The sequence below is a fragment of the Hemibagrus wyckioides genome, linkage group LG03 (assembly GCF_019097595.1).
Source record: "Hemibagrus wyckioides isolate EC202008001 linkage group LG03, SWU_Hwy_1.0, whole genome shotgun sequence".
Taxonomy (NCBI): domain Eukaryota; kingdom Metazoa; phylum Chordata; class Actinopteri; order Siluriformes; family Bagridae; genus Hemibagrus; species Hemibagrus wyckioides.
Window position 1 is genome coordinate 6413823 of NC_080712.1, and position 23675 is coordinate 6437497.

The following is a 23675-nucleotide window of genomic DNA, read 5'->3' on the forward strand; positions in this document are numbered from 1 at the left end:
GCTTTCCTTTTACTTTTTGCCTTTTTTCCTGTCACGTAAAAAAAAAAAATACAAAGATGTAAATATGACATTCTGGTTAACAAAGTTAAAGTTTCCTAAAAACGTTGTGAATGTAAATAGAAATATTTGCAGTCTCAATATTTTCCGCGACTGCGCAGTTGAATTCTCAATCCTGATTGGTTGTCTCAGTCATGAAAGGTGTTGAATAATTCACTAGGCGAATAGCTTTGAAAATAAGTCTAAGGTAATATTAAAAAGCTTATTTAAAAAAAAGCTGTGATGTAACGTTAAATACTTAAACACGTCTGGACATTAAAAATGAGCAGTAACTCTAGCTTCTAGCTTGTGAATTTCCCTTTGGGATGAATAAAATATCTATCTATCTATCTATCTATCTATCTATCTATCTATAATCATTTTATATAGCTCTTTATTTTTGTCTATCTATCTATCTATCTATCTATCTATCTATCTATCTATCTATCTATCTATCTATCTATCTATCTATCTATCTATCTATAATCATTTTATATAGCTCTTTATTTTTGTCTATCTATCTATCTATCTATCTATCTATCTATCTATCTATCTATCTATCTATCTATCTCACACCTTCCTGTCGTTGATTAATTCCCCTTAACTTCCTGAAACTTCCATATATAACAATTAGCTTAGAGCTGAGGCCCAGTTAGTTTAAGAACGACTTATTTAGCCAGCTGCTTAAATCCCTGTTTCAATTCCCCATTAAAATAAATAAATAAATAAATAAAATGAATGAATGAATGTATGTATAAATAAATACGTAAATAAGTAAATAAATAAATAATAATAAATGAATGAATGAATGAATAAAATATATATATATATATATATATATAAATGAATGAATAAATAAATAAATAAAAACACGCACACATTGTATTTTTTATTGCGATTCATGCTTGAAAGGGATTTATTGTTCTCGTCCAAAAAAATTCGGTTGAAGATTCATACATCCGTTGTAGCCATTATATATATAAAAAAATGTTATCTAGCCCTCACAAATCAACCCGCACGGAAATGATACAGTTGACCTTTTCAAGATGGCGGCATCGTAAACGTGTTTAGCTAAGCCTAGCATGTCAAGCCTCTCCAGCAGAACTAACCGAGTCGGTGGAGTTTGTTTCCAGCCGTGAATATTTACGTGACGGACAGTCAGATCTACACAACATGCATGGGGAAATGTTAATAAGTATTATTATTTTTTACATTTTAAATGGTAGTGAAAATGACCTTTAGTTTATAAATCATGGCGTTGTGTTGTATTTTCGGCAATATTTAGGGCAGCTTTCGTACGCTTAGTGTATTGCTGCTGTTAACAACATGCAGGTTAAATAACTAGCAATGGCAAGGGGAAGGTTTATTCTTCTTTGTCTTCACGTGCAGTTTCCCTGAGCCGAATAGTTATATATGGAGGGAGACTTGGTGAGGTGATTTAAACAAAATCTGCTGGTTTAATTCGTGGATCGTGACCCATCTAGTCCGAGATGCCTAACAGCAGCAGTGCGGCAGTGAAGGCGAAGAGGAGCAGGCGCCGCAGCAGAGCTCCGAGAGAAGATCCGGCTAGAAACGAGCTGCTCTCCAGCTCTCTCCAAAGCGCACAGCAATGTCTCCTCCAGCAGGATTACGGAACCGCCTTCGTTCACTTCCTCCTGGCCCTCAACCTCGCTCCGGCTCTGAAAGATCTGGCAAGGGTAAGATATCGTTTCACTCCTGATGGCGAAAAATAAATAAATAAATGAAACCCCCAGCATGATCTGACCATTTCCCAGAACGCAACCTGACATCCCCTTTTTTTTGTTACAATTTGATTTATCTTAAATGTGTTAATAATCAAAAAGAAGATCTCCGGGTGGTTTCCCAGAGTCACACAGCATCATTCGCTTTCCATAACCCGTGGAATCCCCAGGAATACACGCTGTGTGTGACGGCAGTTCATCACACACACACACACACACACACACACACACATTTATTCACACCTATGTGGCAGTTTATCAAAGCTATTTCACCTATTGACACGTTTTTTTACACACACACAGTTTCTAAGGGTGCACACACTTCCTGACTGTAAACAAATTAAAGCCCCTGAGCAAGGCCATTAACCCTCTCTGCTTGAGAGGTGCTGTATCATGGCTGACCATGCACTCTGACCCAGACCTGGGGAGGGTGGGCGCTTAGTGGTTAAGAAGTGGACTAATGATCAGAAGGTTGTGAGTTTGAATTCCAGCTTCAGCAAGCTGCCACTGTTGGGCCCCAGAGCAAGGCCCTTAACCCTCAATTGCTCAGTTGTATAAAATAAGATATATTGTAAGATGCTCTGGATTAAGAACGTCTGCCGAATGGCAGAAATGTAGGAGAAGACATTAGGTATAGTTTGATTGATATGCATTATTACAGGTTATTTATTAGAAGCAAATCAAATTTTTTGATTAAGGTCTTTTGCACCGTCACTTTACTCCCTGACATTCTTGTTCAATTGGACATTATATTTACCTTATACATAAATAAATTAATAAATATATATATATATATATATATATATATATATATATATATATATATATATATATATATATATTTATTTATTTATTGATTTATTTATTTATCTTACATATGCACACTGTACTGTACATACTGTATTTATTTATTGTTGTACCATTTAAATTTGTCCATCTACATATATGTATATATTGTATCTTTCTATATATTAGTTTACACATATATTATTTATTTATATATTTTATTATTATATTTTATATATTTATATATTTTATTATTATTTTAATTTTATATTTTTATATTATATTTACTGTTTATATTTATATTTATATACATATATATCTATATATATACACATAATTGCATATGCATATCCGATAACTTGGTTTTTCACAATTATTTTTGTCTTTAATTTCTACATTTAATTTTCCCTATTTTTCTCTTTATATTTTTAACTATATCCCTTTATTTTTCATGTCCACACACTTTAATTTTTACTCTTTTCTTCTTCAAATGTAGGACAGTTCACTACATGTCGTACTGTGTATGATTTCGTGTGTGATGAATAAAATTTGAATTTGATAGTGGTGGGTTGTGAGTTCCAGAAAGGGGGTGGGGGGTTAGACACTATTTTGAGAAACGTTATAATAATAAATATCTTATCCTGTCTTCATTTATTTAAAAAACAAGACAAAAAAAATAACCTAATACAAAATTAAAAATGTAAATAAATAATGTATTTATTTATTTTTTTTTTTATATATTTTTTAAAGTATGCTTTATAATCCTTTAATGTTAAAAAGCCAGAATATGGCATGGGTACATGTGTTTGTTTTTTTTTTTCAAGTGCATACTATTTGCTTTCCATTATTATTATTTTTAGCCTCATTCATTACCTTTCAAACCCCAAACAGGATTCCTTCAGGTTCACACTTCAGAAGTGGGCTGACGAGCTGGACGGCGTGGGTCGCATTCAGGAGCTCTTCGACTGCTACGAGCAAGCGCTGGAGTTGTTCCCTAAAGATGAGGTGATCGTCAACAGCATGGGCGAGCATCTTTTCAGGTAGCGTGGTCTCTGGTTATTCAGTAGCTCCTTTCTGCAGCCACAGAACAGGACACTAATGCTCGCTTTGTGTATCTCACTCAGGATGGGTTTCAGGGACGAGGCCGCAGCACATTTCTACAAAGCCCTGAAACTGAAGCCGGATTTCCCTGAAGCTAAGGAGAACTTCTACAGGGTGGCTAACTGGCTAGTGGAGCGCTGGCATTTCCTGATGCTTAACGACAACGGCCGGAATCGAAAGTACCAGCTGGCTATACAGAGGGCGGTGCAGGACGGATGCAGAACAGTTCTGGACATCGGAACAGGCACGGGCATCCTCGGGTAAGATCTTAGCACTTCCTGTCGGTGTGTCATACCTCAGGCTTCCTGCTGTTAGACAGAAAATAATCAATCATCACGTTTTATGATGGCTGTTACACTCCGCCTTTACTTTAGCATCTCTTTCCTGAAGTTAGACGGATAAGATAAAGACAGATAAGTGCTTCCTTCACCACAGATTGGGGAGAATGCTGATGAACACGGTGAAACAGAACGGAAATGGAGATTTAATGGAACTGTATAAGAACATAACACTAATATTAGCCTAAAATACATTCAACAATATAGAATATAAAATAGAAGTTATGTGTCATGGAAACCCAGGAAAATGACGTGTGCTGTGTGTTTTTCAGGATGTGCGCGAAGAAAGCAGGTGCGAGTGAAGTGTACGCCTGCGAGCTTTCTAAGACCATGTACGAGTTGGCGTGCGAGGTGGTCTCAGCCAACGGCATGGCTAATAGCATCAAGATCCTACACAAGAAATCGCTGGACATGGAGATCCCGAGAGACATTCCCAACAGGTGAGTTATACACACGCTGGAGTGATTGAAGGCTAACTAACTAAGTAAATCTTTTTTTTTTTTTTCTTTTTTAAATAATGGGAGCAGTAAATAAAATGTTATTTGTATGCCGGGGCAGTAAAAATATATATATTTTTATAATAGGGCAATAAAAAAATAAAATAAAAATATATCATTTTTATAATAGGGCAATAAACAAAATTAAAAATATATATATTGTTTTTATAATAGGGCAGTAAAAAAAATGAAAAAATATATATATTATTTTTTATAATAGGGCAGTAAAATGGGGGACAGTAAAAATAAAAATATTATTTTATGATGAGGACAGTAATAAAATCAAAAATTGTTATTTTTATGACAGGGACGTAAAAAAATCGTATTTTTGGCGGCAACTTTAAAAAATATATTTCAAAAAAATATTTTTCTATTGGGACAGAAAATATATAAATATAAAAAAAAAGATGTATATTTTTATGACAGGAAAAAAAAATAAACATTCTTATTTTTATCCCAGTGACAGTAAAATAAAAATTAAGATTTTTATGATGGGAACACTAAAAAATAAATAAATAATAATAAAGCATTTCACTGCATCTCATACTGTGTATGATTGTGTATGACCAATAAAATTTGTATTTAAAAATTGTTGAGTCGGTTAAATCTAGTTGTTGTGTGTAATTCTGTGACTTTTCTTCATCAGGGTGTCTTTGGTTGTCACAGAAACAGTGGACGCTGGCCTGCTCGGGGAGGGAATCGTCGAGAGTTTGATACACGCCTGGAAGCATCTGCTCCTTCCACCACCAGTAAGATGGATTAGTCTTTCTACTTTCTACGAGAAACATTTATATAATAGTCTGTAAAGACATTTCTGTACGTCATAATACATCATACTTTTGCTTATAAGTGATTTATTGATGATTCATCATCATATCATATTAATATTAGTGAGATATAATGTAACTGTTGCTATGTGTCACTTCCTGAAAGACCTCTGAAGGTGTTCCACTGTCCAGTCCGCCCCAAACGGGTCGAGTGATACCTGCCGGCGCCGCCGTGTACTGCATGGCCGTGGAGTGCCACGAGATCCGCAGACACCACAGGTGAGAGGTCAAGGATCACTGAGAGTCATATATGTATATATGTACTGATATTTGGGATAATTGTGTGTGTGTGTTGGTGCAGTCTGTGTGTAAGTACAGTAGGGGGACTGGACCTGGCCGCAGCAGGACACATCCGAAGTCCTGTGAGGTGTTCGGGACACACAGACGAGTCGTCTGAGCCGTACACCACCGAGAGGCTGAGCCGTCTGCCGGGAGGCTTCACTGCCCTCACAGAGCCCTGTAGAGTGATGGACATAGACTTCAACAACCCACAGGTACCCAGATACACCACTGATACCCAGATAGTGTACTGCAGGAAGAAATCCCACAGCTAACTGGCCAACATCTCTCTCTCTCTCTCTCTCTGTCTGTCTGAGTCTGCCTGTCTCTCTCTCTCTCTCTCTCTCTCTCTCTCTCCCTCCCTCTCTCTCTGTCTGTCTGTCTCTTTCTCTCACTCTCTCTGTGTCTCTCTCTCTCTTGCTTACTCTGTCTGTCTGCCTCTCTCTTTCTCTCTCACCCTCTCTCTGTCTGCCTGTCTGTCTCTCTCGCTCACTCTCTCTGTGTCTGTCTCTCTCTCTCTCTCTCTCTCTCTGTCTGTCTCTTTCTCTCACTCTCTCTGTGTCTCTCTCTCTCTTGCTTACTCTGTCTGTCTGCCTCTCTCTTTCTCTCTCACCCTCTCTCTGTCTGCCTGTCTGTCTCTCTCGCTCACTCTCTCTGTGTCTGTCTCTCTCTCTCTCTCTCTCTCTCTCTCTCATATTCACTCACTTTTGTACTTACACATGTAGTAACTCACATACTTATTTACTTTCATATTAACTGACTTGGGTACAGACTTAAATACATACGTATATATTTTTTATTACTTTATTTATTTATTTTTTAATTTTTACTTTATTTTTTATTTTTAGTACTTTAGTACTGTTCTTAGATACATGCTTAACCGCATACCTGCCTACCTACATACTCATGTACTTACTCGCATACATACTGACTCTTATTTACTGCCTTTTACGTACTAACTTGCATGCTTGCATATTAACATACGAACTAGCTTATGTACTTTTCCTAGAGCATGTAGGTTTACCGTCACACATTTATGTGCTTGCACATTTATTGGAAACAGTCTTACTCATATACTTTCTGACGTATGTACTTAGATACATGCTTAACTGTATAAATACATGCTTATGTACTCAGTCAGGTACAGTCATAACTACTTACGAGTTTACTGGAGCATGTACTTACTCGCATGCTTACTTGCATATATGTAAATACTTATGCACTTACATGGGTGCTTACATCCTCATATTCATACTCAAACACTTGCTCACTTACTGTATGTATTACACTTGGGTACATACTTAACAGCTTGGGTACATACTTAACAGTGTACATACATCCTCGCATACTTCCTGCTTACTTCCTTGTTTCTGAATCCTGATCAATCCTCTGAACAGGACCAGGGTTTGGGAATCCTTTAAAAATAATCTTAGAAACATGTGACACATCTCAGATGAAAATTCCTGCATTATGTGTTTTTATGGATGTGACTCATGATTAAAACACCCACAGAGGCTCTGAGAATGATTCTGAGCAATTTACATGAACTATAATCATATGTGCTGCAGGAGCTAGAGGGTCTGAGTCTGAGGGATGCGGCTGAGCTGCACGTGCACGTGATACAGGACGGAGACGTCGACGCTCTGGCCGTGTGGTTTGAGCTACATCTGGACCAAGAGAACAGTATCTCTACTGGCCCGGACGAAGACACGTGCTGGGAGCAGGCCATCTACCCGGTCTCGTCTCGTAAGACTGCTTTAAAAGAAGCATGGAAATTAAAAAAGAAAAAGAGTTGTGCATGCTACAAACAAATAGAAAGCTATACAAGTTCCTGTGAATGAGCTGTTAGTATAGAAACAGATGAATTTATATAGACCTGTGATTTGACTTCTGACCAATCAGATTAGAGAACAGTGATGTGGTGTCATAATAATTCTGTTCTGATCTTGCCTCCAGAATGCAGTGTGAAGCGAGGTGATGAACTGCTGGTGGAAGCTTCCTGTAGAGATGCTTATCTGAGAGTATCCTGCGCAGGAGTAATGAAAAGCAACCAAACACTCCACATGGATCAGGCTGCTTCTGCTGAAGCTCCTTCTTCAAACCCTGAACTGGAGCTCTGCAGTGCTCTGGCTGGCCTCCAGACGCACCAGGACCTTCCGGCTCCATCCTTTAGCCTGGAGTGTTCAGAAATCGCTCTTCTCAACAACTCCAATTATCACGAGTGCTTCCGGAAAGCAATGGCCAAGCTTTTGTCCTCCTTTGAGTCACGTGGTTCAGAGGTCAAACAGGAATCTGGCTCCTCGCCAGGGCCGTTATATGTGCTGGACGTGTCCGAAGGGTTCTCCGTGATCTCGCTGATGGCGGCACGATTAGGGCCGGCGCGAGCCTACAGCTCGGTGGAGAAGCAACAGCACCAGGCTCTCTTGCAGCTCCTGGCTCGGGAAAACGGAGTGCATGAGGATGCGCTGGAGTTCTGGCTCGGCCATGTGGAGGACGACTCGGCCGTGCTGCAGAGGCCCGATTCGGAAAAGCTGTGGAGCGCCATCGTGCTGGACTGCGTGGAGATCTGTGGCCTGCTCAGACAAAACCTCATGGAGAAGGCCACCTTAGCTAGGTAAAAGCCTTATCCTTTGATGTATGGGATACAAACAGCAGAAAAACAACTGGAATCAGACACACTGTTGGGGCTAGGTTATGTAAGGAATATAATATGACCAAAATAATCAACAACAGACCTAGAAAAGCCATGTCTTGGAGATGTAAAACATAGAAAAGCCATGTCTTAGTGGTGCAAAACTCAGAAAAGCCATGTCTTAGTGGTGCAAACCTCACCACAAATGTCTGCGGTGGGGTAAAACTAGAAAAAGTGATATCTTGCATTGGTAAAAACCAGAAAAGCCATTTCATGGTTGGGTAAACCCCAGAAAGACCAAGCAGTAGCTAGGTAAAATCCAGAAATCTCAGGTCTTAGCTGGGGAAAACCCAGAAAACTCATATCTTGACTGGGTAAAACTCAGAAAAGCCATGTTTCGGCCGGGTAAAATCCAGAAAACTCATTCCATTATCATATCTTACCAACCTGAAATTCTTCAAACTCACGTCTAGCAACCCAGGTCTTGGTTAGGTAACTAAAACACAAATAGAGAATACCTTGGCTTGAATCTGAAGATATTTAATTCTAGTGTCTTGCATTGGTAAAGTAGGAAAAAATAGTAACTTAACTTTAAACTTTCTAAAATTTTTCTATACTTCTGTAAAGCTGCTTTGAGACAATGTCCATTATTAAAAGCGCTATACAAATAAATTCGATTGAATTGAAAAATAGAGTACAAGAACATGCTCATGGTTGGCCATAATAATAACTTATTAAATACACTATATTGGCAAAAATTTTGGGACACCCCTTCATATCATTGCATTCAGGTGTTGGTCTCGGCCCCTAAGTTCCAGTGAAAGGAACTCTGAATGCTTCAGCTTCATACCAAGACATTTTGGACAATTTCATGCTCTCAACTTTGTGGGGACAGTTTGGGGATGACCCCTTCCTGTTCCAACATGACTGTACACCAGTGACCAAAGCAAGGTCCATAAAGACATGGATGAGTGAGTTTGGTGTGGACTGGACAGAGTCCTGACCTCAACCCCATAGAACACCTTTGGGATGAATTAGAGCGGAGACTGTGAGCCAGACCTTCTCATCCAACATCAGTGCCTGACCTCATGCGCTACTAGAGGAGTTGTCAAAAATTCCTAAACCTTGTGGAAAGCCTTCCCAGAAGAGCTGAAGCTGTTATAGCTACAAAGGGCGGGACAACTCCATATTACATTCATGTACATTCAAGGCAGACGTCCCAAAATTTAATATAGTAATATATAGTGTATAACTGCAGATAAATGGATCAGCTTAAGGACCTTGTCTAGCTAAAAATGAATCAGATTCATCCAATTAGATTTGACTTGCTGATTTTATTTGATCAATTTGATTTTAGTCCTCTGAAACTAGATTTTCTTTTATTATTATTATAAAAGATGTCTCCTGGAGGACGGCGGGCGCATTTTCCCGGAACGCATCGTGCTCCACGGCATGCTGGTGGAATCGGACACGCTGCTGCAGGAGAGCGCTGTGCAGGGAACAGAACCCACTCTGGGCTTCAACATCGCTCCCTTCATCAACCAATTCACTGTAAGCTTCCCTTCATACCTTCATACCTTCAAACCCAGGCTTCACAATAGCATTAATTCAACATTAATGATGACTGCCCAGGTGCCTGTTCACGTGTTTCTGGACTTATCCACGCTGGAGTGCACACACCTCAGCGAGCCGGCCGAGATGTTCGTCCTTGACCTTATGAACACCAACAACAACTACACCAGCAGAGACGTCCGGGTAAAACAACTTTTTTTCCCCCTGCCATCGTAGACAGAGATGAATGTGGGAATGTGATTTCTCCTCAGGATGTGCCAGCGTTTACAAGCGGTAGACATTCTCACATGATTAAAAGTACACAAGCTGCCCCTCTCTGTTAACATCCACAGTCTCTGTGTAGTCTCAGGTCCTGTTTTCAGGATTATCCTGAGCTGCACTGCCCCTGGTTTTGGGCTCACTGCCTATTTTCCGTACAGATTTAAACATGCTGATTTGCATAAACAGCAGAATCTACTGATTATGAATTGATTGTTTGATTATATGACTAAAACATTTGCTGATTTTGTCAACACAAATTTCTTCGACTGTCCAAGATGATGTACAGAACTACACACTGCTGCTTCAGTGCAGGGTTAGGAGTAGTATTTTGTATCTTGTGCATATATATATATATATATATATATATATATATATATATAATTAATATAATAATAATAATAATAATAATATTAATGCCGCTTCTAAAAATTGGAAAAAAGAAAAGAAAAAAATATGAGAGAGGGGCAAGCAAATAAATCTGCACTTGTGTATGCGAATAAAATGGATATATAGAATAGGGAACGACTACATGGGAGGAAAACAAGGGAAAAAAATAATGGCATGAGATTAAAGAAACAGTGGATCAGATGAATGTGTGGCCTGAACAGCAGGAAATACTGAGGAGTGGCTGTGGTGTTTATATAGGTGTCTGTTATGTAGTGTGTGTGTGTCTTTGCCTAATAAAGACTTCCTGTTGCAGGTTCGAGTGAACGCCTCAGGCAGGGTGACAGCCATCCCCTTCTGGTACCACATCTACCTCGACCCAGACGTGTGTGTGAGCACGTTTCGGCCGGATTCGCACTGGAAGCAGGTGGCCGTGGTCCTGCAGCGCCCTCTGGTGGTGAACGCGGGTGACTGGGTCAAGCTGCGCGTCCAGTTCCATAAGAGCAGCATCTCTATAACAGCAGTCAGAGAGGAGGAAGAGACTGCAGCACATTAAGGGAAATGTTGTGGAATTCTTTATACAGGAAAGAGAGGCGGTATATCATGGTGGATATTTACATGGAAAGGATCTGTAAAGGAATCTCTTAAAGGGCCGGTGTGTCATTTTTACAGCCCTCAATCACCCAAGTGAGGTGAACTGCAGTGCAAACTTTCCCTTTATTCAGAATTCGAACACTCCGTCTAATGAATGTGCGTCCTGGGAGGGCTGGATTTTAAGGGGAAAAGGGGCAGGGCTAAATTCAGGTTTAGGAAAACCTGAAACAGAAGAGAAATGAAGAAGCATGCTGCATTTGTTGCATGCCAGGAAATTACAATTATATAACTAATACAGTCTTTAAATGAAAATCCAGACTGCTTCTTTAAAGTACATGCAGTCTATAGTTGTTTTTTAAGACTAGAAGACTGAATCATCATGTGCTTCGATTTGAATGTTTAAAAACTTTTATGTACGGTGGCCTGTAAGGAAATCAATGTAGCCCTGAACTCAAAAACAGAAAGGGGCGGTCCTTATTAAATATCTGATTTCTGATTGGTTACAGCATGTGTCTGTCTCGGAGCTTAAATCTATTCACGCTTAATGTCATGTTTATTTTTTTATGTTTATTGATATACTCAAAGAACCACCCCCTTCCTTTGAGTGTTGATGTGTTTTTGCACTTAGGAATGTTTTGTAATCTTCAATACCATCATTAAACACCAAGACAAGAACACTGACAGTAGTCCTGTTATGTTTTAATGGTCTATAATTTGGTATGTTATAAACGTTATATACGGCTGTGAGGGACATCGGTGTTACCGCGGTAACAGAGGACCGGAACGTCGGGCCGATCGTGTTAGAACATTTTCAGGTTTATCCCTCTCACATGAATATAATTTAGATTGTAAGGTCAGATGTTTTGAATTAGATTTTGCATTAATGTCCATATACATACATATAGATTAAATAATCTCTCATATTATTGTCTTGTTACTCAAGTCCATCCACTTCATTTCCTTTCTCTATTAAAGCTTCTCATTTTCCACCCCAAGAGTCGTCCGTCAGCCAAGTCACGTCTCCTTGTCTAAAATATTTACATTATTTCGTACCGGCACTACAAAGCTAACGTCAAAAACAAGTTTACAGCCTCCAGAAAACCTCACTCCTGCCTCGGAAGCCGTTCTTGATTCGATAAAAACATTTGTACAAGTTTAGTTCAACAGCAAAACTGTGATGTATTGGCGAGAATCAAGGGGAAGGTGTACAAGACAGTGGTGAGACCGGCCATGCTGTAGGGTTTAGAGGCAGGGTCACTGAGGAAGAGACACGAGTCAGAGCTGGAGGTAGCAGAGCTGAAGATGTTGAGGTTCTCTTTGGGAGTGACACGGTTGGACAGGATTAGGAATGAGTACATCAGAGGGACAGCTCATGTTGGACGTTTAGGGGACAAAGTTAAGGAGGACAGATTAAGATGGTCTGGACATGTCCAGAGGAGGGAGAGTGAGTATATTGGTAGGAGAATGTTGGACATGGAGCTGCCAGGCAGGAGGTAAAGAGGAAGGCCAAAGAGGAGGTTTATGGATGGAATAAATGAGGATATGAAGCTAGTGGATGCAGAAGATATGGATAGGTGGAGAGAGATGATTCACTGTGGCCACCCCTGAAATAATCCGAATCTTAACTCCACATTCAATTCTAGGCCACGCCCCTTGCCTGAGGCTCACTTACATAGCAAATACCAAAGATTTATTTATTTATTTTTAATAAATGCAGCTATGAAAGATTTTAGCTCTAGTGACATCTTTAGTAAATGTACCTTTAGTACATTTTTCTCCCGCATCACAGTGTCGCATGATTCAAGGGCTAATCTGGAGGCTATACGCTTGCTAGCGAGCAAAGAAAGACCAGAAGTTTACCGAATAAACCTTAACGCATATCGAAGAACAGATGAAATGACAACTGATTTTCTATTTTTTTTTTTTTAAGCTAAACTGTAAATATTGGCATCTCTGCTTACTTGTTACCAACATTAGCTTTGTAGTAAAGACATGGCTTGGCTAATCCGCTAAATCTGGGGTTTACATTACATACCTTTCACTTTATAGCTGTACAATCAGTTCAGGTTCATTTAAAACGAAAAATGAAATAAAAATCAACCATGAAAGAATAAAGATAGAATTTCCTGGTTAGGTATTGGTATTTTAAAATAAAGCATGACAGGAAATGATGCAATGATGATTTTTTTGCTCAGAGGCTGTGTGTGTTTGGGGGCTTCATGCATTTGGGGTATATTGTGCATAAACGTCATTAGCACACACTAGCTTTTTTCCTCAGGCTTTAAGCACTTTGGCACAGTGTGTGTGTGTGTGTGTGTGTGTGTGTGTGTGTGTGTGGACTTTTCAGTTAACTGATTAACTGCAACACTTACGCCACAAGGACACAGGGTGACTTAAACATGCTTTTCCGCAGAGGAAGGAACGGCTAAACGGCATCTATTAATTGTTTTGCAATTTACAGAAAAAAATAAAAGAAAATAATTCAGATGTCATAAAATACATAATTTTTTTCAAATGATGTGCTTTAGTTAAAATAAATGAAAAAAAAAACATCACTTGGTATTTTTAAAATGAATTAAAAACCAGAGGTGAAACAGGTTCACCCCCCCCACTGCCCCCGCTTAGTGTGCCCTTTTAACCTGTTGTTCCCAGTGAATGAGTTACTGGGAAGAATGGGATCGGCGTGTTAAGTGATGGTAGCGTAGCGCGTGTCCGTCTGGGTTTTGGGATCCCCGGACAGGACGGTGGGCGTGATGTCGTCCACATCGTCTACGTCCCCCACCCAAGGGGTGGAGCAGAGTTCGGCGGGGGCGGAGCGCGAGTGAGGGGGGCGGGTGTGTCCCAGACCCTGATAGTGGCCTGATGGAGACGGAGGAGTGGAGGAAGCCTCTGCGACAGCGGCGTCCTGAGAGGCGGAGGACAGCAGCCCTCTGCGTTCTTCGTGCTCCGCGTCACGGGTGAAGTAGTTCTTCCTGGGTCTGCCCATAACCGTCCGTCCTGCAGGAGAACACACACTGGATATGATGAATAAACAGAACATCGTTCTCTGTTCAATAACCGCATGTGTTATTTAGTTCTAGTGTCTTTCAGTGTCTCTAACTGTGTTTACTCTTTTAGCTGCTGGTTTTTAGCTGCTTTCCTTCATCATTCCTCCTTTCATTCAATCATTCTTTCATTCCATTATTCTTTCCTTCCTTCCATCATTAATACCTTCCTTTCTGCCTTCATTTCATCATTCTTTCATTTCATCATTCTTTTCTTCCTTCCTTTCTTTTTTCATTCCATCATTCTTTCCTTCCTTCATTCCATCATTCTTTCCTTCCTTCATTCCATCATTCTTTCTTTCCTTCCTTCCATCATTCTTTCCTTCCTTCCTTCATTTCTTCATTCTATCATTCCTTCCTTCCTTCCATCATTCTTTCCTTCATTTCTTCATTCTATCATTCCTTCCTTCCTTCCATCATTCTTTCCTTCATTTCTTCATTCTATCATTCCTTCCATCATTCCACCATTCCTTTTCTTCCTTCCTTCATTCCATCATTCCTTCCTTCCTTCCATCATTCCACCATTCCTTTTCTTCCTTCCTTCATTCCATCATTCCTTCCATCATTCCACCATTCCTTTTCTTCCTTCCTTCATTCCATCATTCCTTCCTTCCATCATTCCACCATTCCTTTTCTTCCTTCCTTCATTCCATCATTCCTTCCTTCCTTCCATCATTCCACCATTCCTTTTCTTCCTTCCTTCATTCCATCATTCTTTCCATCATTCTTTCCTTCATTCCATCATTCTTTCCTTCATTCCATCATTCTTTCCTTCCTTCCTTCATTTATTCCTTCCTTCCTTCCTTCATTCCATCATTCTTTCCTTCCTTCCATCATTCCACCATTCCTTTTCTTCCTTCCTTCATTCCATCATTCTTTCCTTCATTCCATCATTCTTTCCTTCCTTCCTTCCTTCCTTCCTTCCTTCCTCTATTCCATCATTCTTTCCTTCCTTCCTTCGTCCCATCATTCCCTCCTTCCTTCTTTCCCTTCCTCCCTCCCTTCATTCATTCTTTCCTTATTTTTTTTCCCTTCTCTCTCCCTTTCCCTTCCTCCCTCCATCTTCTATCCATCAGCATGTGTCTTTTTTTTGGCAGAAAGCTTTACCTCTGTTAAACTGTGCTGCCACTGAAGACTCCCTAAATAAATGATACAGAAAAGTCTCCTTACAAAAAACCTAAAACAAATACTCGATTACGTCGACTTGAGTGTGGAAGCTGATCCTACAGAAATGACAAACTGTTAGAGCTGCTGTTCTAGAATATTAAACCAACATCCCCTGACCAATCAGATTAGAGAATTCCACAGCGGTATCCAGACTCTTTCTGAAGCTGATGATGGACTCACCGACGTTGCGCACTTGCTCGGAGATGTCGGCCCTGATGTCTGACATGTCCCACATGGCCAGGAAGGAGTCGAAGCACGAGCCTTCCTCTGCTTCCTGAATGTACGGCTTGTAGGTGAAGCTGTAGTGATGAGCAATGGCTGCCAGAAACATCTCCACGCAGATGATAAAGTCCTGGAACAGAACCAGAGCATGAGCAGGTGTATTTAAGTAGCTGGAATAAAGAGGCAGATATCTGAGAGGGAAACAGATGTGTAGTACCTGCAGTCCGGTGGCCACGGCCTCCACACTGTCCCAGTCCCAGGTGTGAGAGTCTGAAATCACTCCAACCTTCACGAGCAAAGCAATCAGCACCGCCTGCCTGTGTGTGTGTGTGTGTGTGTGAGAGAGTTATTAGTTTTTTAATACATAAAGTTACACAAAGAGACAATCTAATCACACTCAGGTTACTCTATATCACATGTGAATCATACACTGGTGAAACTGCAGGGTTGTGTCCTTTAAGAGAGAGAGAGAGAGAAAGAGAGGGAGGGAGGGAGAGAGAGAGAGAGAGAGAGAAAGAGAGGGAGGGAGGGAGAGAGAGAGAGAGAGAGAGAGAGAGAGAGAGGGAGGGAGGGGTTAGAGATAGTGGGGTGTGGGAGGAGTTCTGCGTTCACTTTTAAACGTTTTTTTCCAATAGTACACCTTTAAATCTAAGAAAGCAAACATATACACCGGCCAAGCATAACATTATGACCACCTGCCTAATATTGTGTTGGTCCCCCTTTTGCTGCCAAAACAGCCCTGACCCGTCCTGCACTGTGTATTCTGACACCTTTCTATCAGAACCAGCATTAACTTCTTCAGCAGTTTGAGCAACAGTAGCTCGTCTGTTGGATCGGATCACACGGGCCAGCCTTCCGTCCCCACGTGCATCAATGAGCCTTGGCCGTCCATGACCCTGTCTCCGGTTCACCACTGTTCCTTCCTTGGACCACTGCAGACCGGGAACACCCCACAAGAGCTGCAGTTTTGGAGATGCTCTGATCCAGTGGTCTAGCCATCACAATTTGGCCCTTCGTCAAACTCACTCAAATCCTTACACTTGCCCATTTTTCCTTCTTCTAACACATCAACTCTGAGGACAAAATGTTCACTTGCTGCCTAATATATCCCACCCACTAACAGGTGCCATGATGAGGAGATCATCAGTGTTATTCACTTCACCTCTCACTGGTCATAATGTTATGCCTGATCAGTGTATATTTATGTTTATTTTCTGGTTTATAATACACATTTATGATGTAATCAGTTTTTTCTTACCAGAAGGACACGAACACAACGAGTTTGACGCACAGGAATTTGCCCACGGGTTTGATGGGGCCGAGTTCTTCTCTTAACGTCTTGTAGAACAGCACCAAGCAGTACATGGCAAACTGTGGAAAAACAGTGGACGTTGTAATATAAGTGACAGAAATTACTTTATTATCGTGTGCAAGCTTATTGTGAGCTCTAAAGAACCAGCCTGGATGCTGTGGAGACCTCAAGCCGAGTTTTAAAACAGACTTTTATGCACTGATTTATGTATTCAATGTGAGGTTAAATTCAGATTGGCTTTATGGATCTTTCTGTATTTTACTTCATTGAGGAATGATGAATAGTGGTTACATACGAGCTGGGAGACATTGTTCATGATCACTAAATAGGTCCAGGCATTTTTGGAGCTGAAGTTGCCTTCATCGTAAACCTCACAAAGCTGACAGATCCTGCAGAAAAAACAAAACAAAACAAAACAAAAAACAAAAATACTAGCATGCTAACAGTTCACCATGAGGTACCTATTACTTTAGACTCAAATCTCTGAAATACAGAAATGATGACATGGCTGAAAACAGAGCTCTACTTTCCTACATACAAGAACACTTGTATTTTTAATACTGAGGAAGAGAGGGAGAGGTAGGGAGAGAGAGAGAGAGAGAGAGAGAGAGAGAGTAAGTTGATGAGGGTGAGAGAGAGTGTGAGAGAAAGAGAGAGTGGGAGAAAGAGGGATAGAGTATGGGGTGGGTGAGAGAGAGTGAGCAAGGGAGTGGGAGAGAGTGTGTGAGACAGAGGGAGAGAGAGAGGGTGTGTGTGTGTGAGAGAGAGGGGGAGTGCGAGAGGGTGTGTGTGTGTGAGAGAGAGAAAGATAGAAGGGGGGGGTGAGAGAGAGAGAGAGATAGAAAGGAGGAGGGTGAGAGCGAGAAAGGGTGAGAGCGAGAAAGAGAGAGAGAGAGGGTGTGTGTGTGAGAGAGAGAAAGATAGAAGGGGGGGTGAGAGAGAGTGAGTGAGTGAGTGAGAGAGAGAGGGTGTGTGTGTGTATGAGAGAGAGAAAGATAGAAGGGGGGGGTGAGAGAGAGAGAATCTGGTGGGTAAACAGGACACTCACAATGCGATGACTGTGGTAACGGGTCTCACTACAGTGTACTGCAGAACACCCAGCTTACATCTCAGCAGCATCACCCTGCACACACACACACACACACATACCAGCAATCACACACTGCACACACACATGAACACATCAGCCTCTACCACATCACGACTACCTAGACTGGACAGACACATATAAGTTGGGGGTGTAAACTTTTGATAAGGATGATCATTACTGTTTTATTTAGAACTGCTCTTCAGAAGCTACATAAAGAGATCACTCACTCTCCCATGGGCCAGGGCGGGCAGCAGCAGAGCGGCGGCAGGTGTTTCTGCTGCTCCTGCACCTCCAGCATCTGCACCAGGCTGGGGTACTGCTTCTCCAGGTAGTTCAGCAGGAAGATCATGAAGTTGTAAATGACGTAAGCTTCATAGCACTCTCTGCACGTGTCCACGTAGATGGCGATGCTTGGGTACTTCAGGGCAATCCACTAGAGCCGGAGAGAGAAATTTGCACCATCAGGTGAGGAATAATACACTGTAGGGTGCTGTTATGGGAAACACTAATCACTGGTGTCATGCTGCGTGGGGTGAAGACGAGTTACGGTGATTATTTTCCTCTTACAGCACATCCTTGTGTGTTTTATTCCTCTGATACCACAATAATTAGTGTTTATAAGTCAACACCTAAACACCTCCAAAAAGATAAAAAATAAATAAATAAAAATCTTGTAGAATTGCTTTACTTGATCATTAGAAAGTCGCTTTGGACAAAAGGTTTTTTTTTGGTTTTTTTTTTATAAATGAATAAAAAATTTTAAAAATTGTAAATGTATTACGTTGACCTATCAAAACATTACGATAAGCTTCTGACCAATCAGAATTGAGAATTCATCAGGTTTAAATTCTTTCCCCAGAACAAGCAAAAAAAAAGAGTGGATCAAACCCATCAGCATTCGCTACTGAACGATGAGAAGCACATGATTTTAGTCGCAAAACAAAAATACTAGAGGGAGAGAGAGAGAGAGAGAGAGAAAGAGAGAAAGAGTGGGGAGAGAGAGAGAGAGAGAGAGAGTGGGGGAGAGAAAGGGGGAGGCGTGAAAGAACGAGAGAGAGAGAAAGAGAGAGAGAGAGAGAGAGAGAGTGGGGGGGGTGGGAGAGGGAGAGAGTGTGTGTGAGAAAGATAGAGAGAGAGAGAGAGAGAGAGAGAGAGAGAGAGAGAGAGAGAGAGAGCGCCAAGAAATTCAGGAAGTAGGACTGCAGACGATCTTTAATTGACATCATGTGCTTCCTCGATGTAAAACTATCACTAAGCTGATGGAAGACACATGCAAACACCCCCCCCCCCCCAAAAAAGCTCTAACACAGCATGGTAAATGAAGACAAGAAATCGAAAGATTACAAAATAATACATACGCTATCCAAGCTGTATATCGGAACCATCCATAATATCCTGGATAGAAACAGAAGGAAGAGACATGAAGGAGTAACAGATCACTGGAACATGAACATGAACGGAGAAGTTTAATCATTTAAAGGGTTTAGTGTTTGATTTGGTCGACACTGAGTCTAATTTGCTGATCTGACTCAGTGACTCATTTCTGATCCTTGCGAAGCACACTGGCTAATCAGTATCGAGCGATCGAGCCTTTAAAGCAGCGACATTCAGGACAGACGGACTCGGACTCATGTGGACACAGGGACTGTGAAGTAATGAGACGAAGCTCAGTGAGAAAATATTTAATTCTCGGCAAACCGTGTTTGAATAGCATCAACATCATGTTAAACATCCAGGAGTTTTATTCAGTACACTGCAAAAAAAGAACATGTCAGGTTTAAGAAATCATTTACATTAAAAAGTCATGGTTTCGTCACTTATACTGAACTTAATTTAAACATGTGATCAGTTAAAGTTAAGGTCTGGTGTACTCTGATCAGGCATAACATTATGAACACTGAATAAGACTGATGATCTCCTCATCATGGCACCTGTTAGTGGGTGGGATATATTAGGCAGCAAGTCAAGATTTTGTCCTCAATGTTGATGTGTTAGAAGCAGGAAAAATGGACAAGCGTAAGGATTTGAGTGAGTTTGACGAAGGGCCAAATTGTGATGGCTAGACCACTGGATCAGAGCATCTCCAAAACTGCAGCTCTTGTGGAGTGTTCCCGGTCTGCAGTGGTTAGTATCTATCAAAAGTGTCCTTTAAGTCCTGTAAGTATCCTTTAAGGATCTGCTGCTAAAATCTTGTTAGATACCACAGCACACCTTCAGGGATCTAGTGGAATCCAGCCCTCGATGGGTCAGGGCTGTTTTGCCAGCAAAAGGGGGAGCAACACAATATTACACAGGTGGTCATAATGTTATGGCTGAACAGAGCAGTGGAAATGTGTCTGCTACTAAACACCAGCACTCTGGGTTTGAGACTCAGCTCAAGTGTGAGCTCGGGGATTGATTTTATTCAGGGATTTGAAAATACACACTCAAATTATGTTAGATGTACAGAAACCACTGTTACTCCATTCAATCACGTGGATCTATTTAAAAGAATTTAATTCAATCAGCTTTTGTTCCAGGGTGAGCTTATTCTCTTAGCAATCAACAGCAAAACGGAATAATCCAGTTGGTATTTGTTTTCACCGTAAAAGTCAGTTGGCATTTATTTATTTCCGTGTTCGTTTGTCACTGTATCGGATGGATGATATGGAAAATATGGCATGATATCGATAAAATTCTGGTCACAATATTTAGACAAATTATTTAAAAAATGGTCAGATGTTTTATTCAAAATCAATAAACATCAATTTAACATCCTGTAACTAATAATAAAGTAATGAAGCAGTGATATCTATGATATCTGTGACACTAATCACAAATCACCACTGTTCCCACTGTCCAGTCATTAATCACCACTGTTCCCACTATCCAGTCACTAATCACCACTGTTCCCACTATCCAGTCACTAATCACCACTGTTCCCACTATCCAGTCACTAATCACCACTGTTCCCACTATCCAGTCACTAATCACCACTGTTCCCACTATCCAGTCACTAATCACCACTGTTCCCACTATCCAGTCACTAATCACCACTGTTCCCACTATCCAGTCACTAATCACCACTGTTCCCACTATCCAGTCACTAATCACCACTGTTCCCACTATCCAGTCACTAATCACCACTGTTCCCACTATCCAGTCACTAATCACCACTGTTCCCACTATCCAGTCACTAATCACCACTGTTCCCACTATCCAGTCACTAATCACCACTGTTCCCACTATCCAGTCACTAATCACCACTGTTCCCACTATCCAGTCACTAATCACCACTGTTCCCACTATCCAGTCACTAATCACCACTGTTCCCACTATCCAGTCACTAATCACCACTGTTCCCACTATCCAGTCACTAATCACCACTGTTCCCACTATCCAGTCACTAATCACCACTGTTCCCACTATCCAGTCATTAATCACCACTGATCCCACTATCCAGTCACTAATCACCACTGATCCCACTATCCAGTCACTAATCACCATTGTTCCCACTATCCAGTCACTAATCACCATTAAATATCAAATTAACAAAATCAATTAAAAAAATTCTGTATGTAAAATATAATATGCACTTTGACATCCAATCAGGTTTCTGTAACTAATAATAAAGTTATAAAGCAATGATATCTGCTGAATCTAACCCCAACACATACCTGATTATGGGTTTCTGCAGCTCAGGCTGGGTGTAGTGCACGAGATGCTGAAGTATCCCCCAAAGTGATATGGGGATTGTCATGAAGACAAAGATACCTGCGATGAACCAGGCTTTGTTGTGAGTGCCAACCTGTGAGATGAAAAAAAAATCCAGCAAGATCAGATCAGACCATCAGAGAGCATCAAGAAGAAGCAAGAGACTTTATACTCCGACTTTAGAGTCAGTATGTGATCTTCAGTGGGGTTTCTTTGTGATTTAATCTTTCGAGGTGTCTTTGGTGGTCTGTTGCTTTGATGAATGGTTTTTGACATTACCAATAACACTGTTCTACCTGATGATAGAGGTACAGTGGAATTTAGTGGTCATTTCATCTAAAAGAGCACTGCAGCAGTGCTTTAATCCTTTAGTCTGTCCAGCTCTTTCACTTTGTCAGCTGTAAACTCTGCTTAAACAGATCAGCCTCCAAAGCTTTAACTTTCATGCTAACATCATCAACATCACTGTGTTCTTCATTTCACAGATCATTAACTAACCAAGAATCAGACTCAGCATTGTAAATATCTGCACTTCATTCTGGGATGTCGAGTCCCACATTTGTACCAGTGTGTTCACTATTCTACACCTAATCACCATTGTTCACACTGTCCAATCTCTAATCCCCATTTTCCCCAACTATCACCAATCACTATTGTACCCACCGACTAAACACTAATCACCATTGTTCCCACTGTCCAATCAATTACCATTGTTCCCACTGCCCAATCAATAATCACTACTGTTCCCAGCAATCACTAATCACCATTGTTCCAACTGTCCAATCACTAATCACCATTCTTTTATCGGTCCAATCACTAATCACCATTGTTCCATCACTAACCACCACTGCTCAATCACTAATCACCACTGTCCAATCACTAACCACTACTGTCCCCTCTGTCCAATCACTAATCACCATTGTCCCTACCAATCACTAATCACAATTGTTTACAATAATTACTGACCGCTGTTGTTCCCACCAACCGATCACTAAGCCCTATTGTTCCCAAAGACTACTCACTAATCCCCATTGTTCCCAACAATCATCATTATTGCTGTGCCATATCTTAAGACTTTCTTCCCATATTCTGAAATCTAGGACTTTTATACTGCATATTTTCAGACATTCTCCATGTAACACGTGCTGGCCATGTAAATGATGATGATGACAACTCTAACAACATCCAGGAATGTCGGTCCGTGACGTCATCTGTGGACTTTCTTAGCATGCACTAGCTACTTTCCCCTGAAGATCAAACACAAAACCAACATCACTGAACACGTGTCAGCCACTTCAGTATAAACACGCTTGTGTGTGAGGGAGGAGATTTCCTTCCATAATAAATCAGACCTCTGATTTCTGCAGCTCCCATATGCACAGGGGAAGAACCACCAGCAGGAGCAGGATGTAGAGGAGCACCACCAGAGGTCTGATCCACCTCCTCCAGTTCCCACAGGTGCACGGCATCTTCTCCTGCACAATTCTCCTCTTCTTCTTCCTCCTCCTCTTCTTCTTCCTCACATTCAGCTGTGAAGAAGACCCTAAAGTAGGTGCACGCGCAGCTCGTGGTGGAATATCACGCGGGCTTCTGAGGACCACCTAACCCTAATCAGCTGATTCATTGTAAACAAACGCGGCTCAGGTCGGCTTAGCGCTCATGCTAGCTCTCGAAAACACCCGACTTTCAACTCAAGATCTCCTACAAACTGATTGTTTCTGAATCCTTAACTGTGCTGCAGACAAATATTAACACCATAACAGTGTAGCTTGAGCTTTATAGCACTGGAGGACAGCAAACATCCCTCGCAGAAGATAAGACACAACTTTAGTCAAACAATGCAGGCATGAACTTCCTGTTAGCCTCGTCAATACAGGTTGCCAGATCTGTCTAAATGCCCAGTCAAACGTATAAGAAAGCATGCAAACAAGTACAAAAAAAGAGTAAAAATTCAAAGAATGTCACAGAATAACTCTGAAAGATTATATATATATATATATATATATATATATATATATATATATATATATATATATATATATATATATATATATATATATATATATTTATTTACAAAAATATGAGTCTGATGAGATCA

At 40.8% G+C, this 23675-nt stretch overlaps 2 protein-coding genes across 3 annotated transcripts; one reads left to right on the forward strand and one right to left on the reverse strand.

Annotated features, from left to right (window-relative positions):
• The first annotated feature begins 1140 nt into the window (after window positions 1-1140).
• prmt9 (protein arginine methyltransferase 9) lies at window positions 1141-11677 on the forward strand. Of its 2 annotated transcripts, XM_058384176.1 has the most exons (13): window positions 1141-1231; window positions 1521-1733; window positions 3456-3604; window positions 3689-3925; window positions 4276-4443; window positions 5147-5249; window positions 5434-5546; window positions 5629-5821; window positions 7175-7352; window positions 7563-8220; window positions 9636-9789; window positions 9871-9993; window positions 10772-11677. In XM_058384176.1, the coding sequence occupies exons 2-13, from the start codon at window positions 1527-1529 to the stop codon at window positions 11009-11011; spliced, it is 2523 nt and encodes an 840-aa protein (XP_058240159.1). In that variant the 5' UTR covers window positions 1141-1231; window positions 1521-1526; the 3' UTR covers window positions 11012-11677. The 2 variants fall into 2 exon arrangements, with proteins under 2 accessions (XP_058240159.1, XP_058240150.1); XM_058384167.1 differs by having other exon boundaries at window positions 1153-1733.
• Window positions 11678-13572: 1895 nt separating this feature from the next.
• Window positions 13573-23458, reverse strand: tmem184c (transmembrane protein 184C). The gene is made up of 10 exons (XM_058384188.1): window positions 22930-23458; window positions 21541-21671; window positions 19243-19279; window positions 18112-18317; window positions 17843-17917; window positions 17090-17183; window positions 16741-16853; window positions 15700-15799; window positions 15441-15612; window positions 13573-14046 (listed from the first exon to the last, which is right to left on the reverse strand). The coding sequence occupies exons 1-10, from the start codon at window positions 23044-23046 to the stop codon at window positions 13736-13738; spliced, it is 1356 nt and encodes a 451-aa protein (XP_058240171.1). The 5' UTR covers window positions 23047-23458; the 3' UTR covers window positions 13573-13735.
• Between the last annotated feature and the right edge of the window lie 217 nt (window positions 23459-23675).